General features: G+C 41.0%; 1 protein-coding gene across 1 annotated transcript in view; it reads left to right on the plus strand.

Annotated features, from left to right (window-relative positions):
* slc7a14a (solute carrier family 7 member 14a) overlaps positions 1–17,665 on the plus strand; it is a 43,753-nt gene that overhangs the window by 12,638 nt on the left and 13,450 nt on the right. Inside the window, exons 2-3 of the mRNA XM_033642652.2 lie at positions 12,083–12,643; positions 13,020–13,256. Coding sequence (XP_033498543.2) covers positions 12,337–12,643; positions 13,020–13,256 — 544 coding nt within the window. The 5' untranslated portion in view covers positions 12,083–12,336. The remainder of the gene's footprint in view (positions 1–12,082; positions 12,644–13,019; positions 13,257–17,665) is intronic.

Raw genomic sequence — 17,665 nt, forward strand, 5'->3', positions numbered from 1 at the left:
CTTAGGTCGTTAAGTTGTCTCGCTCAGATGGATAGCTCACATGTTTACATCCATTATGTTTCCCATCCATTTGGTTCAGCCATAAGAACGCACAGCCCAATCTTACCAATTTATTCCAGGTGATCATTATGTCGAGAATTGGGTTTTAAATTGGTAATTATTGACTTTTCTGCATCGACACATAATCTTTCATGGGAGAGAGAATCTTTTTTTTTCCTTGCCTCTAATAAATATTACTCAAAATATACATAAACCTACTGTAGGTTTGCATCGGTATGAGATGTTCACAGTAGGATAACTGTCAAGATATATTGCAGTTTCACAGTATCACAGTATTACAGAAATATGCTAATTATTTTAGGTCAAAATGACCCTTAAAGAAATGAAAACAGAGGGGTTATTTTGCTTGAATTTTGCTATATTACTGTATTTGAAACTTGAAACCATTTTTTTATCGAAAGTTTGTGTAAAAAGTAAAATAAAGTTGACCACTGCAACCCTACATGAAACCATTTTTTTCATAGAGGTTTGTGTAAAAAGTCTCCCTTTTGAATATAAATAAAATAAAGTGTAGATTCTCTGTCCAGTTGCATTTTTTCCAATATTGTAGATAAGCAAATGTACATGGTATGGTCACTGTCAAATTTAATATCACCGTATACCTTAAAACCAGTATACTGCTGCAACCCTAACCTACTGTATGAACTTCTGTGACATCAGAACAAATATAATATGTGACAACAGGATAAACCAAAAACAAACATGCTTAACTGGCTCACACACTAATGAGACATAGAAGGAAAATGTAAACAGAAGATATACAAAGTCATAATTTCCTGGTTTGATGGTGCCTTGCAGATCCACTGCTTTACAACTTCCAGGTTGACTCTTTGACAGGTGGCTGCATCTCTGCCCCCACTCACCTCATCATCAGTGGAGCTTCATGTCTTGTGTTCCTCCTCTTGTCGGAAATAAACAGTTGATTAATATTGATAGATAAGCAGAAAATTAAATTAGTGCATGTGAATAGACAACCATGGCTGGATCAGGACCTCTAGTCACTCCTCTAGGGACTCAGTCTCAAAGGGATCAGGGTCTAGTGTGTTATATTAACAACTGTCAATATACCAGGTTACAATGAGGGCATAAACATGGGGAACATGGGGTGGATGTTACTGTGATCATGGTTTTCTTTTCTCTTGAAGAGGGCACAGTGGCATGGTGGGCCTTTGGGTGCACACACCCAAGACACACCTATGGTCGATTAGGCCATGCAGATAGTTTGACATGAGTAAATCAAACGAAGAATCTCTCAGTAAATTACAGAGGCAGTCAGACAGCCGCCTCTGTGAAACCAGCGAGAACATCACAGTTCTTATTTTAAAACCCGTCTCTGAATAGTGTAGACAGACAGAGATAGTTCGAGTGTGACCGATGACTCAGGCAAAGAAATCAACCTGGCAGGAGGCAATTTCTCTTTTGTGTCAAATGAAGAATCCGAGTCATTAGGCTTGTCAGATAGGGACACTGTGGCCACTCAGCCAAGGCACCGAATCAGCCAGACAGTCACCAAAGTCAGCCAAGCAGAGGAAAATGAATATAGGCCTCCACATCTTCACTTTATAACCAGCCAATTACAACACAGATTCGTGAGACTCCTCAGCTGGATATACTATTTTAATGGGTTCTCTGTGTTGCTTTGGAAGAAATGACTTTTAAATATTGGTGTACATGTTGTTTTATCAATGTTAACACAGTCATACTGTCACGCCTTTTATCTAAAAGAACACAATGCTAAAAATCAAGTTTGCTTCATACAAGACCAGACTACATTTAACAGTACAGCCTAATGAAATGGATGGGATTAAGTGAGCATGGATATACTATTAGTCAGACTGATTGATGGCGATGCATCTAGATATTAGACTGCAGACTGCATGGTGCTCTTAGCACTGCTGTGTAATGCTTCATAGAGGCTGTTCTCATAAATCTTTACACAGAGGCAATGAAGTAGAGCTGCGCACACAAACATGAATTATGCACATTCACTTTTCCTTCTTCACACAAGCTCTATCTAGCTTTCTATCTTGCCATCTTGCTGTCTGTCTATCTAATATTGAATTGTTTGTTGTCTGAATGCTTTCTGGTAGTTCTCCTTGCTATCGTTTGTCCCTCTAAAAGGTTTCATATAATTCAATTTACTGGGTTCTGAGGGTCCCTTAATGTTTTTCTAATGTAGAGTGTAATTTTACAATGATTAGATAAAGGTGTCAGGGGGCTGATTGTGAACGCTCTCAGACAGGACAGGTATAGGTCTGTTATCCTATAATCTACTGTGCTATTTCAAAGAGGAGAGCAGTCTGTAGTGAGAATAGTGGCCGTAGGAGTCCCGACGAAGCAGACCATCCCAGTGTTTGACATAGCTGCAGAGTTGGTGCCTGCTTTTGTTGACAGTTTTGTCAAAGTTGTTCCTGTGGGGAGGTGAAAGGAGGGGAATGCTGATGTGGCCAGGTATGGTCCGGTTCTATGCCTGTCCTGGCATTAAGGTCACCGCAGATACGCTTCCTTGGGCCTGGTAGTGATTTATTTCATCTTGGAGAATGGAGAGACTATTTTCATTATAATGAGATTCTGATGGAGGGATATATGCCACACACATGAAAATATCTTTATCTGTTGTGACAACCTAAGCCTTGAGCCAAATTGAAAATTCGCCTTTTCTGATTATTTCTGTTGAGTGTACAAGGTTTGCCTTGTACCAAATCAGCATTCCTCCTGAATCCCCTGCCCTGAGTTACTCCCTTCAGTTTAGTGGATGGGAACACTATCTCTCTGTACGGACGGACAGATCTAACGAGATATCGAGGAAGACAGATAGATAGATGTCTACATCTATAGAGATATTGACACAGATGGATGAATACATGTATAGAGCTATCAAGACAGACAGGTAGATGTATGCATCTATAGAGATATCGAAACAGACAGACAGACAGACCGACATGTATACATGTGTAGAGATATCGAGACAGACAGATAGATGTATACATCTACAAAGATATCCAGACAGACACATATCTACATCTGTAGATATATCCAGACAGACAGACAGACAGACAGACAGTCAGACAGATGTCTACATCTAAAGAGATATCCAGACAGATAGATATACATCTACAGAGATATTTAGACAGACAGACAGACAGATGTATACATCTAGAGATATCCAGATAGACAGATATATGTATATATCTACGAAGAGACAAAGATATCCAGACAGACAGACAGACAGACGCATGTATACATCTATAGAGATATCGAGACAGACAGACAGACAGACGTATACATCTTTAGAGATATCCAGACAGACAGACAGACAGACAGACAGATGTATACATCTATAGAGATATACAGACAGACAGACAGATGTATACATCTATAGAGATACCCAGACAGACAGACGTATACATCTTTAGAGATATCGAGACAGACAGATATATGTATACATCTACAAAGATGTCCAGACAGAAAGACAGACAGACAGACAGACAGACACATGTCTACATCTATAGAGATATCCAGAAAGACAGACAGATGTCTACATCTATACAGACAGACAGACAGACAGATGTATACATCTATAGAAATATTGAGACAGACAGATAGATGTATACATCTACAAAGATATCCAGACAGACAGACAGACAGACAGACAGATGTCTATATCTATACAGACAGACAGACAGACAGACGTATACATCTATAGAGATATCCAGACAGACAGACGTATACATCTATAGAGATATCCATACAGACAGACGTATACATCTATAGAGATATCCATACAGACAGACAGACAGATGTATACATCTATAGAGATATCGAGACAGACAGACGTATACATCTATAGAGATATCCAGACAGACAGACATATACATCTATAGAGATATCCAGACTGACAGATATATGTATACATCTACAAAGATATCCAGACAGAGAGACAGACAGACAGACACATGTCTACATCTATAGAGATATCGAGACAGACAAACAGCTGTCTACATCTATAGAGATATCCAGAAAGACAGACAGATGTCTACATCTATACAGACAGACAGACAGATGTATACATCTATAGAAATATTGAGACAGACAGACGTATACATCTATAGAGATATCCAGACAGACAGACGTATACATCTATAGAGATATCCAGACAGACAGACAGACGTATACATCTTTAGAGATATCGAGACAGACAGACGTATACATCTATAGAGATATCGAGACAGACAGATATATGTATACATCTAAGATATCCAGACAGACAGACAGACAGCGAGACGTATACATCTACAAAGATATCGAGACAGACGGACAGACAGACATCTATCTGTCTATCTGTCTGTCTGTCTGTCTGTCTATCTATCTATCTATCTATCTATCTATCTATCTATCTATCTATCTATCTATCTATCTATCTATCTATCTCTCTCTCTCTCTCTCTCTCTCTCTCTCTCTCTCTCTCTCTCTCTCTCTCTCTCTCTAGTGTATATAATATACTGGGCTGGTTATGTAACATTGTCCTTGGACTTGGACTTCCTGTCATCCTTCCCTGCCAGACAGACAAACATGTATGTTCAACATGCTAATATGTTCACAATGCCAGTGCTAAAATGCTGATGTTAACCAGGTCCAGTATTTAACATGTTCCCAATCTAAGTTTGATATATTAGCATGCTAGCTTTTGCTAATTGGCACACCAAAAAAAGCAAAGATAGAGAAAAAGAGGGAAACAATTTTTACAAGGTAAGACAAATTCTCCTTACTCAGACATTCTACTAAACGGTGATGAGTCAGCACCTTCCTGTTCTGTCTGTGGGCCATCAGAGCCGGGGCCAGGGCCGCTTGCCAGGTTTGATTTTTATAGGGGCAGGGGCAACGCAAGCCTGTTGCCAGGATGGTTTGGAGTGAATCAGAAGAGGGCTCTCAGCCTTATTAAGCCAATGCAGCTCTTACTGTAAAGGCAATGAGAGCTCAATCAGGTTATTCATCCAGTAATTCAGACGCAGGCTGGGGCGGACACAGAGACAGGCTTAGTCATGGCTGATTAGGCAGGAGGATGGATGTTCTGACAGCTCTCTTATCTGGAGAGGAAACACTAATGCTAAGTTGCTATAGAGGTGGTGGTGGTGATTATGATGACAGGGATTCAACTATTGATCTTTAAATGGCAACACTCTGGCAGAGCAGATAATGGCTGTTTGTTTAGTGCTATGATATTGAAGGAAGGTCTTGTTCGAAATTCTATTACACTGCTTGTCTGTGTGAAGCAGGGCTGCTGTAAACACAACAGCAGTGTGTTGCTCACACACACCGGGAGATGACAGTCATTTTCCAAATCTTTCTCCTACCCACAGCTTTGCTTTATTTTGCTGCGTGTTTCCTCTCTTCATGCTGTTTTGTTCATTTATAGACGTAAATTTCCGATGGCTCTTTCCGTTGTAATGAAAAAAGCAAGAGCGATATGAGTAATTCCATGTCTAGATGTTTAAATATAAAATTTATTGCCTTCGCCCACACTCTATTAAATAATTCAGAAGCTAACGTCGCCACTGGCACTTTAGTTTGTGCTCCTTATAAAGGCTCAGAAGAACAGCACTGTGCACTTTGCAGATGTTGCCAGGGGAGAGGTACCACCTGCCCCTGCCTCTGAATGTAATGAATTTCTAGCAGGGAAATGAGTTTGTCTCATTTCATTTTAAGTTTTCTTGTCTTTTTCCTGCAGAGAGTAGAAACCTCAGGAAGAGTAAGTGAGGAGTGATCCCTCTTCCAGAACAGAAGGGCGTATTATAAATGTGTGTACAGAACAGATCAACGTAATAATTGTACAGTAACCAAAATGACAAAATGGTTTTGTGGATTTGGAGCTAAATGTTGTGCCTGGGGCCCGTCGTGTATCCAAAACCAAAATCAAACCCTGAAAAGTGTAGGGTTAGCTAGCTAGCTACTGAAGATATAGCCTACTGAATGTATACACATGCTGCTTTTGCTTTTTAATGATTATAACAGTGAAACAAAGACCGACCCTGCTGTACAGGAACCAGTGAAGGGAAGCAGGGAAACTTTGCTGATATTCAACCAGCTCTGTGTCATCACAGTGTGTGCAGATGAAGGTTGTTTAACTTCCCCTGGAGATCCCTGCCCGTCCGGCGGTGGAGGTCCGGGTGCGGGTCAAACACCATTCATCTGCACACACTGTGATGCCACACAGCTGGTTCAATATCAGCAAAGTTTCCCTTTATATTCATTGTCTTGTGTGGCGATCAGCAGTGATGTGGTGGTTCACTTTTACACTGTGATCTGTAGCCTATAGTTTGGCTTTAGCTTCTAACTATCTTTGTCTTTTTAACCTGTTGTTACTGCTGAGTCAGTTTGACATCCTGGATATATCCTTCAAACACAGACTGTAGACCCCTCTGTCTGCTTCTCTCTGGAATCACTTTTTCGTTTCTCTAAAAATATGATGATATTTCCTCAGGGAGTGCAGCTAGTTACAGTGTGGGCTCCATGCTTACTGTGACAGCTTGTCGGACCATCACAAAGGGGCGGGGCTTAGCGAAAGGTTCTTTTGAGGGAACTTGTGAGACAGTGGAGCACAAAGGCCCAGGACTTCAGAATATGAAAGTGAGGAAATAAAGGAAAGAATAGTCGAATATTCATATTAAATAGCCAAATCCGATTCACCTCACATAACTCTGAGTCGGGCACAGCCCTAGAGCCAGCTTGCTGTTTCCCCCTTGCTTCCAGTTGTTATGCTAAGCTAAGCTACTTGCTCCCTGGCTCCAGCTCCAGAGTGGTATTGATCTTCTAATCTCACTCTTGGCAAGAGAGCACAGTGTGTTTTATGGCTAAAATGTCAAGGTATAATTAAAAGGTCATCCGCACCAGCCACTGCAACATTACTGAGAGGACACAGGGAGTGTCCGCCCTGCAAGGCTGCACAATGTTTTATTTTATTAATTTAAAATAATAAATATTTAACCTTTACCTCGATGATGATCTGTATTCAATTACACACAGTGACAAATGTCATTCACTAACAGACGTAGTCCACTTGTCACACCACAGGTCAACTGATAACCATAATGCAGCTGATATTAGTTGTTTACATACAAACGTGTAACAGATACTTTGTCAACCTCAGTCTCTACAAAGGTTAAATGCTCTCAGACTAACCTTTATCCTGGGGAGGATTGATAGTAAAGTGAAGTCAGTTTACTAACCCAGAGCAGATGGAACACCTGCTGCCACGGCGCCCTGTGCGGCTCGCTCTTGTTGATCTACGACTGTTCAAATAGCTCGCATGCAACGCAGGGCAGGTGGTGGTCACCGTCAATGAAACTACTGAGAGTACATTAAAACGTCACAGATGTTTTGAACACCGAGCTACTGAGATGATTTGATTTGTGATATAGAACGATAAAAGGCCGTGCGCGCATGTGTGTAGCAGTCAGTCTCAAACTGAGCCTGGTTTGTCCTGAGCTGCCACACAAGTTTTACTGAGTGTGATTGGATACGTGCATAGGTATCAGTGTGTCCAATTAAAGCTGTGAAGGTCTGTCTGGCCATTTCACACACACACACACACACACACAGACTCAAATTGATTGACAAAGCCCAGCGGACGATCAGAGTTCAAGTGCTTTAAAGAGAGAAACAGATTTGCTGTTTTTCAGTCTCCCCATCCTCCTCACCCTGTTTACCTGATCACTAATGTTAGTCAGAGGAGAAACTAACTGAAAAAACACTGTATGATTTAATTGCCTTTGAGATTAGATATTAAAAAACATGATGCTGCTAAATTAAACAAAAGCATGCTTTTGAGTGCAGGTGACAATCTTTGCAAATATCCCAATTAAATTTAACTTTGATACTGAAATTTACACTTGATTCAACGGATGAAATTGGCCACTTTTTTCGACCTGTGTGAGCCCAGTCAGTCTGTTTTCAGTCCATTGAATTGCAGTACAAAACCTAACTGGCAGTTAAGCTAACTGGCCCTTTTGATGAAGATCATTGAGTGATAATTTGTGGGAGCACACCGCTTTTTATTTGTAAAAGGAATCTGCATTAGACCCTTTTCACGGCGGACATTTTGACTTGTCAAAGCAGGAAAAGCACGGGTGGAATCAAAACTAATAATGGCTGCTTTCCATTTAGATGAGCCAGACTCTTTTAAATTCATGCTCTCTCACTGACGTACACCTTTCACATCTTCCACAAAAATACACTGTGCAATTCAGTTTCATTAGGATACCTGTGGTTAAGGTTAATAGCCCCTGCCCAACCTCGCACTCACCATCACTTGCAAATTAAATCACCTTTTGAGCCCGTTCTACCTCTGCACACACTCCCACTAAGTGCAGCGACAATAGCAGCCCCAGCCTACTCTGCTTAAACAGCTGGGTAATTGCAGCCATCATTTGAGTGGCTCATATTATAGCTGAGAGGCGATGTGAGTGCACCGTATATGAGTGTGTGTTTGTTCAATAACTTGCGCTTGTTGTTCAAAGTGGATGAATGGTGAGTGTTAGTTCACCGCTGTTGAGTGAGATGAGAGCGAGAGGCGGACGGAGCTACTATTGAGGACGATAATAACTCCCCTTTCAGTTACTCAGATGACATCAGAGACACTGTTGAACAGCTATAGAAAGGTAGAACAAGGCCTCTGCGGTTTCAGTGCACTCTTCCATTGTGAAAACATAATACGTCATTGTTACAATTATTCCACACAAAAACATCTTCAGATTTTAATTTCACTGATTGCTTGGATTCACATTCAGCTGCATGTTTCTGTTTAACACTGCGCTGACTGCATATTAGATTAATTTTCTGACACATAAATTTACTATAATAATAATGAGGTGAGGGCTCAATTTTTTAAAGGCTTTTTGTATTGTAGCTACACTATAATTATACACAGCTGTGGAAAAATGATTCAGATCATTATTAAAATAAAAGCAGCAGTGCAACAGTAACACAGTTGTCAAATGTTAAGTAAAAGTCCTGCATTCACAATCTTACTTGCATTAAAGTATGATAGTATTATGAGCAAAATGTAAGTAAAATAAAAAAAAAAGTTATTATGCAGAAAACTGGCTCATGTGAGTTACTCTATTGTTATTACTGATGCATTAAAGTTGCATTATGTGACATTCAAAGTATTAATATAGCAGCAAACCATTATTTGTTATGTATAAATATAGAGGAGTAATGAAGCTCTAGGGGAACTTCAGTCATGTGTACCCTTCACCTCTGCATTGCCACCTAGTCTTTACAGATTCATCAGCCTCATCTGCCTCAGCAGTCAGCAGCCTCAAAGTCATCAGCCACCACCACCAACAGTAGTCTGGTTTCCATCCACCTATTTTTATTCGCATTTTCAACATTTGCGGAAAAAAACTTGAATGGAAATGCCAGAAATTCCAAAAAAGGCCGAAATATCACAAAAAAAGTTTTTACGCTTGGAGGGGGTGGAAAAGTCAGCGTATCGATATTAGGAAAATGCGACTTTTGGCAATGGAAACAGATTTAGCGAATAAACGATGATGTAGGCTACCGGATCCTACTTCTGCTTCACACACACACCTGTGTGAACTTAGAGAGAGGTAATTACTCCAGTGTCAGGTGAGTGTATTTCACAACTTACCTGAATAGATGTGTTGAATACCGCTGCATCATGTGCGCTGCCTGGTGTACCAACACAGACATCACGGCATTATGTAGGCTATGCTGACAACACTGATATGAGTGTGATGAGAGCTCTCGCAATAGCCAAGAAGTTTCCAAGGAATCTCTCCATCTTGTCGTAGTCATGGATGTGCCGGTAGTTGTTTACATCAGTTGTGGACATGAGACGCTCTCAATGACGTCATATCACGGCGCCCTCTTCTTCTACGGGTGTTGTTTTGCATTTTTATTTTTCACGAGAAGCGCCACCTACTGCTCGACTTGTTGACTCCCAATACTCAATAATACTCACGAAACAATAATGAATGGAAATGTGCATAAATTTGCATTTTCTTTTGCGCATTTTCATAAAATTCGCTTAAAATTTGCGATACAGTTGGATGGAAACCCAGCTAGTGTCTGGACTCCATGGTGGGGATTTATCTTTCTGCTGCTCAAATGTCCCATGAGCACAAAATAGCTCCCTCTGGTGTCCAAGTGCCAAAGACTTCTATAAATCTTAATCAGCACCAATCATCTGTTAATCTGTACATTCATATTCTGTATTAAGTGTTATCTTTACTTCATTCTTCTGTCTCTCCTGATTGAAATGGCACCCTGAGCAGAGAATGAGGTCACATTACCTCTGTTTGTGTTGCGCTCTGTTTTTGTTTTGGTAGCCTGTACAAGTTCTGCCCCTCATGTTCCAGTGGCTAGCTAACTGCTACTGCCTTGCATTGGGCTCATACAGTGTTTACTGCTGATAATGCATTGTCCTGGAAGCGTAACCCCCTCCTTCCAATTCCCCCCAGGTTAGCAACGTTAGCCGTGTCAGCACTGTTGCCATTCCTAGCGCTGTTTATGGAGTTAGCACTGTTAGCTGCTAGCCGCCGGCTCAGCCACCGCCATGTTGAGAACCGTGTGTAGACAATCCCACCCCAGACTCTGAATCATAGATATGTTCTGAATGTCATATACAGCCCCTTTAGTTATATTATCTTTAATTGTTGAGGGGGCAGTAGCTCAGAGACGTAGGTTGGGAACCGGAGAGAGAATCGGTGTGTACTGGTAGCTAGCAAGGTGCCAGTTTCCCTCCTGGGCACTGCCGAGGTACCCACTGAACCCCCAACTGCTCGGGGCACCTGTCTATGGGCAGCCCCCTCACCCTGACATCTCTCCATTTAATGCATGTATAGGTCCTGTTTGTGCGTGTGTGTGTGTATTTCGGGCCTGTGTGTATATGACAACAGAGGGTCGGATACACACTCTCCTTTTTCTTCTTCTTCTTCTTTGTTAAGAATTTAGCTTATTTTTACTGCTTGCATTGTTTGAGATAACAACTTTTAGATAACCCTGTAAATTACAGATCACTAATTAATAACAAATAATCACATAAATAAACCAAATAAACTTATATTATAATTTCCAAGGAAAATTAATGACTGACTCTTCAGTTACTTGTTCGGGACAAATTACTTGGCAATTATAAGTTTAATTATTCGTCTTTTAAGGAAAATGTTTGACTTCTTTATTCCCAATTAGTTGCAGGTTTGTTTTAGTAGGAGACAAATGATAGGATTTTTTTTTTTAAATTTCAATTTTTTTAACACAATATACATTAATGCAATTTGTTGGAATTTTATTTTTGTATTTGATAAATTAGAGGCTGATTAGTCCAGATTTCCAGGGTTATTGAGTTTTGTATGTAAAATCTTAAGACTCAAAGAAACTAGTAACTAAAGCTGTTAATAAATGCAGTGGCGTAAAAAGCATATTTCACTTTGAAATGTAATGGAGTCAAAGTATAACGGAGCATAAATATTTAAACCCAGATAAATTACAAGTATCTCAAAGATTTACTGAAGTACATTATTATAATAGCACTGATTTTTGATGAATGCATCTGGAATGTGAGTAAATTATAGCAATAAATCACACTGTGTTGCTACAGAACAGTTTTTTAGGACTGAATAAAACCCTGACAGCTCTGTTTAAGTCTGATCGAGCTCAGACAAACTTTCCACAGTTTGGTTTAGGTTCAGTAGCGACACATGTGATGACACATTGCTCCTGCTCCCTCTTACAAACACGCACAAAAAAAAGATTAAGCGTCCACTGTCGTCACTAATGAGCTCGGCTACTATAGCAACAGGGCTACAGGGAGAGGGCTGCTAATTAGCTGCTTCCTCATTCAGGTACGCTTCATTTGTGGACAAATGTGAAATGCACCTCTGACAGTGGGCTCCTGTGTGTTAGCGTGCATTAAAATAAGCATTGTGTCAGAAGGACAGTAAAAAGCAATGTGCTGTGAAATGCTGCAAAAATAAATCATCCCATCTTTGTTTTTCAGACTTTCTTTCTCATCATGTGGGGAACAACTAGGATCCACTGAACCAGGAGGGAGCAGTTGCAGAAAACGGACGCACAGGAAGCAACACAACTCATCTTCTCTTGAATTTTCCATCATTTGGATACGGAATAACTCTTCTTCCACTGCGCTGTACACAACTGTTTTCACAGGAAAACAGTGAAAGTACAAACGTATCAAATAGAGAACATCCCATTCTTCCCTTTGACTGTGACCCTTGACCTTTAGCTGTCAGCATGAGCAGTCTGGCAGGGAAGCTAGACCCTCGGAGGATACAATGGGGCTCGGCGTGGAACACCTTTACGTCCCGCGTCCTGAGGACCAAACCCGTGGAGTCCATGTTGGATTCAGCCATGTCAGGCACCGGCGCACATGGGACCAGACTGGCCCGGGTGTTATCTACGGTGGACCTGGTGTCGCTCGGCGTGGGCAGCTGCGTCGGGACAGGGATGTATGTGGTCTCGGGGCTGGTTGCCAAGGAGATGGCCGGTCCAGGGGTCATTGTGTCCTTTATTATCGCCGCCGTGGCCTCCATACTGTCAGGTGAGACTGGAGCAAATGCACACATGAATATTGTGACTTTTTATCATACTGTCTCTCCTGCTCACACACACACACACACACACAATGCTGACTCTAACATCTCATAGGCCACACTATGAAGGTTACTGTCATTCTTATCTCCATTACAGCGATATGACTTATATGAAGAGCCCTTTAATACCTACGCAATTAGAACAAGGGCAAAGACATAATACGGGCGAAGCTATAATGTGAAATGCTATCAAGGGATATTTTAGTACTGCCTTAATGCTCCTATCAATACCTTTAACTCCACCTTACACTTGGATGATAATGCACTCGTATCACTGATATGTGTGTATGAATCTGTGTCTGTGTCTGTCTCCTCCTCCCACAGGAGTGTGCTATGCAGAGTTCGGCGTGCGGGTGCCTAAGACCACAGGTTCGGCCTACACCTACAGCTACGTAACCGTGGGCGAGTGCGTTGCATTTTTCATCGGCTGGAACCTGATTCTGGAGTATCTGATCGGCACAGCGGCGGGAGCGTCCGCGCTCAGCAGCATGGCAGACTCGCTGGCCAATCACAGCATCAGCAACTTTATGATTTCACACATCGGGACGCTCAATGGCTTGGGTGAGTGGAGGAGGATGTGTCTGCCACAGCTGTTGTTTTAGTCAGAAAAATGAAAGGGGAATGATTAGGCTCAGTTTCAGGTTTCTACTAGAACATGTTAACAAGAGTTAATGTTCAAAAAACACTTTATTTTAGCGCCTGTCTCTTTCAAGTCGAAATGAAATGAAAATGCTCTTTTAGATCACATTCCCAATCATATTGTAGCCGGGAAATCCAGACCCAAATCTAGAAAGATTTAGGGTCTGGCTATGAGTAATGCAAATGGCCCAACTCGACTCTTGCCATATCTGGTTGGCAAAACAGCAAAAACGTCCTTCTTGCAAAGGAAAGATTCGAGCGCCATCTTCTGTTCCTCTTTTAGAGAAAAAGCCAAGTCTAACTCGTTCATTGTAGCAGCCAAAGCTGTTTCAAACAGCTGGTGTTCATCCGTAGCCATCTTGCAATGTTTACTGACTGATTCCGGACTTCGTCATCGCAGCGCTGTCGTCATCTGTTTAGCTCGCCTCTGGCCCGCCTATATCAGATACACCAACTTCCTTCTTCGTCATTCTTTTATTAAAATTCAATCATGTTTTCTTCCTATAAAACAAAATACGATAGTCCATACTAGTTTATTACCAACATAAGGATTCTTATCTGGGTAAACCAAACCAGTGGACCAAGGTAGCTCTAAAGGTATGGCTTAAAACCTGGAAAAGATTTCACCTTGAGAAAATATTGAAATGGGTGGCTTTTGATCCAGAGTTTATACCTTCCAGTCTAGATAAGCAGCGGTTTAAACAACAGGGACATAATGTTGTGACACCTTACTCCACTGTAGCTAATGGTAATGACTTGCAGTCTTTTGACCAGATTTCAAACCTTTATAATCTTGGGGGGAAAAAAAATCTTTTTAGATAATTCCAGGTCAGAGACTACCTCTACAAACAGAGGATAGTGAACCCAATTAGACTGATGTATTCACTGAAGTATATAAGAATAAAGGAAACAAACATCTTGTATCCTGAATGTATAACAGATTGCAAAATTCCAAAAATGACTCCACTGCCCAGGTCAAACTGAGGATGATTGGAATGATATTTGGGAAGGACAAGCCAGGACCACCAAGTCAAGATCCTGGCGGAAGTTCTGCTGGAAAAAACATAATACGATATTTTGTGACTCCAAAACTGAAATTTATACAACAGGAGTAGCAGGGGCGGGATGAATGCTGGAGGCTGTGTGGTTAATCAATGGCAGATCATTTTCATATTTTTTGGGGATGCCCACTAATCTCTCCATATTGGCAAGAGATTGCCAAAGAAATAAGGAACATCTTTGGAATAGAAGTTGATTCTTCTACTCTCATAATGTACTTGGGTAAACCCCAGACAATCTCATGACCCAGGACAAACACCTTACTTAAGTACTTCTGGCCACAAGCAAGAAAGCCATTATATGGAGGTGGCTGCGGGCGAGCCCCTTTTCAAAGGACGACGAAAATCACCTTTTCTCTAAGACTACGACTTGATTAATATGTAGAACACTGGAAAAAATGGACTGTATCCACAAAGGAATGTAACCTATTGACTGGTTAGTTGAAAAATCCTGTTCTGTACCGTTGTGTGGGTCTTACCAACCCTTGTCCCCCAACAGTTTTCTGTTGTGTTTTCTGCTGGGAAAAAAAATCTAATCCATAATAAACACAATAAATGGCCAAACATTTATAGCTAATTAAAAGTGCTCGCATTTACAAGGGAGAATGTATTCTCACCAGCATATATTTGAGTTTGTTTGATTGCACTAGAACAGTAATTGGAGCCTTTGAGACTATTTTTCTCCACCTGCTACCTACAGTTTATCATCTGTCACCTACAGTCTGTTGTCAGCAAGGATTGCTTCAAAAGCTATAAACAGACATTCACCCAGGTGACCTCTTCAAAGAAATGACCCCTTTTTCTCCACACCTTCCACAAGAGGGTCACGGTCAGCTCTTGTGGATCAAGTACTTCTGTAGTGGCTTGAACCTGAGTTTTCCTTGATTGAATGACAGCTATGCCGATCTCTTGACCCACAAAAGCAGATTTAATGAACGCTGTCTTTGCTTTCTTTCAGTATTCTTGGAGTAGTGCTCGTCCTCAGCATCATAAATTGCCCTTTTCAACATGTAACAGAAGCACAATGTTGTCTATATCACCAGAGATTTTGCGCAATGTTGGCTCAATGCACGACTGAATTTGAATGACAGGACATATTTGAAATCCTGATAATAAAAAAATGACAGTAGCACCATCTGGGAAATCATCCAACCCATATCAGATTTTTTTTCCAGGGGAGCCTCCGAACGATGTTTCACTGCTTATCTTGGAAATCATGTCATTTTGGAAAATAACAGCAGCCGTAGCATCTTGGATTTCTAAATGATTCATGCAGCACAGTTTTCCAGGTCATAAACCGTACCATGAGGGGAATGCCTGCTAATCTGGTGTAATACTATAGCTGCTGTGTGTGCCAGCTGTGTCTATCTGGGTGACACTGCCCTGACAGTCCCTTCCTGTTGGACACTATCAAAGCGCTGGTAGTGGTCACATGATAAGCAGCGTGGCCAGCTGTTCCACACCATAATGGAAAGTTAAATGTTTTCCTTTTCCTGCTGAGATAAACGTCTGTTTCTCTGCACCACGGGGAAAGTGTGGAATTTAGCTCAAAATATGTCTCATTAGTTTCTGTATGTGCGACCACCTGTGAGTATTTATAAAGACTGAGTTCCTGTGTAGCACGTGCCTGGTTTAGTTGGGTTAAATAGTAGATAAATTGTTTCAGTGCACATTCAGTGTAATGCTTTAGTGGGATAGACTCTTTACTAGACAAAAAAAAATTGTTTATTTTTCATTTTGACATTGCTAACACAAATTTTAGAAAAAAAAAAAACTGAGAAGGTCCCTTTTGATGTTTCAAGAAAATATCCGATTTTGGGCACCCATTTCGAGTGTTAACACTCGACAAAGTGGTTATTATCAGAGGTTATCAGCCTCATAGATATGGGTAAGAAGGGGCCTGTCACACCTACCGGTAGGTCCAGTAGGTCATCAGTCCAATAAATAGCCATTATCAGTTGTCATTGGGAGCAGTTTGGTCAGGTTTCACTTTCAGCGTTCTTTCACAGCTGCCCTGTTCGACTCGGTTCAATCGAACTCAAGTTTGTTTGCCCCCTAACTGCGGTTTGTTTGGGCAGGTGTGAACACAGCAATCACATTCGGGTTCGCACAAAAACAACCAGACCAAGAGGTGGTCTTGGTTCGGTTACAAACAAACTCTGGTGCGGTTCGTTTGTGAGAACATGTTCCGACCTGGATCTGAACCAACTGCAGTCACATGACACATTGTTTGGGTTAAACATGAGCATGTTACAGTCCTGGAGGATTATTAATGTGCACCTCCTCCTGTACTGCCTTAATATGCACATTCAGCACATCCAATGCATCAAAACATTGTTTTCTAGTTGGAGCCGCGCCTCGTTTTCAAACTGTATGGTTTGACTAAAATGAACAATGACAGCAATATAGTCCACGATGAGCAGCGCTAAAATCAACCTGCGTAGTTGCCCCTCCATTGTGACATTAGAGTGTCACATTTATCTTGCAAGTGTACTCTTCTTCAACGTTTTGTTTACTTCCTGGATTTTTCCCACATGGAAATTCTGACCAATCAAGAGCAGCTTTCTTGCGCAAGACATTTGATCTGGTACGCTTGTAAATGCTGCAGTGAGAACACGAACTACGTACTTTGGAGCAAAATTAGTCCCTGATTCGGACCAAAGCAAGACAACTCTAGGTCTAAAAGCACCCTAGTTTTGTTAGGTTTAGGCACCAATACTACGTGGTTATAGTTACAAAAAAGGTAGTTTGGGCAAAAAAAGTTTGTTTATTACATAATGTAATGTGACGAACAAACGTACATCAGTTAAAATAAGTCAACCTTGACTTTTGGATTCACATGGTACATAAACCTCAGTCTCTTGGGTCAACGTCCTGTGCTTCTTGACCCATCCATCAACCTGACTAGCGTTACATCACCTGACTTCTGAATCTTTTTTTGTCTGACATTGCTTTGTAAAATCTCAATAATTGCTATGGTTCTTGTAAAATTGGTCTTAAATTGAATTCTGAGCGGCACTGAAAAAGTCTTAAAAAGTCTTAAAAACTACTTACCTTAAGCTGAAGGAACCCTGATAGACGGAAAACAGTCTTAACTCTGATAATCAGTTGATCATTTGTTGGCAAGCAAACACTCTCAAATATGATGATTTGCTGTTTTACTCTGATCTGTGTCATTTCATAGTGCAAATTTTATGCATTTTGGTGAGTCAAAACGAGAAATTTTAAGATTCCCCCTTAGACACCAGGATGTTAAGATGAGCACTTTTTTTT

This window comes from Epinephelus lanceolatus, chromosome 15 (assembly GCF_041903045.1).
Source record: "Epinephelus lanceolatus isolate andai-2023 chromosome 15, ASM4190304v1, whole genome shotgun sequence".
Taxonomy (NCBI): Eukaryota; Metazoa; Chordata; class Actinopteri; order Perciformes; family Serranidae; genus Epinephelus; species Epinephelus lanceolatus.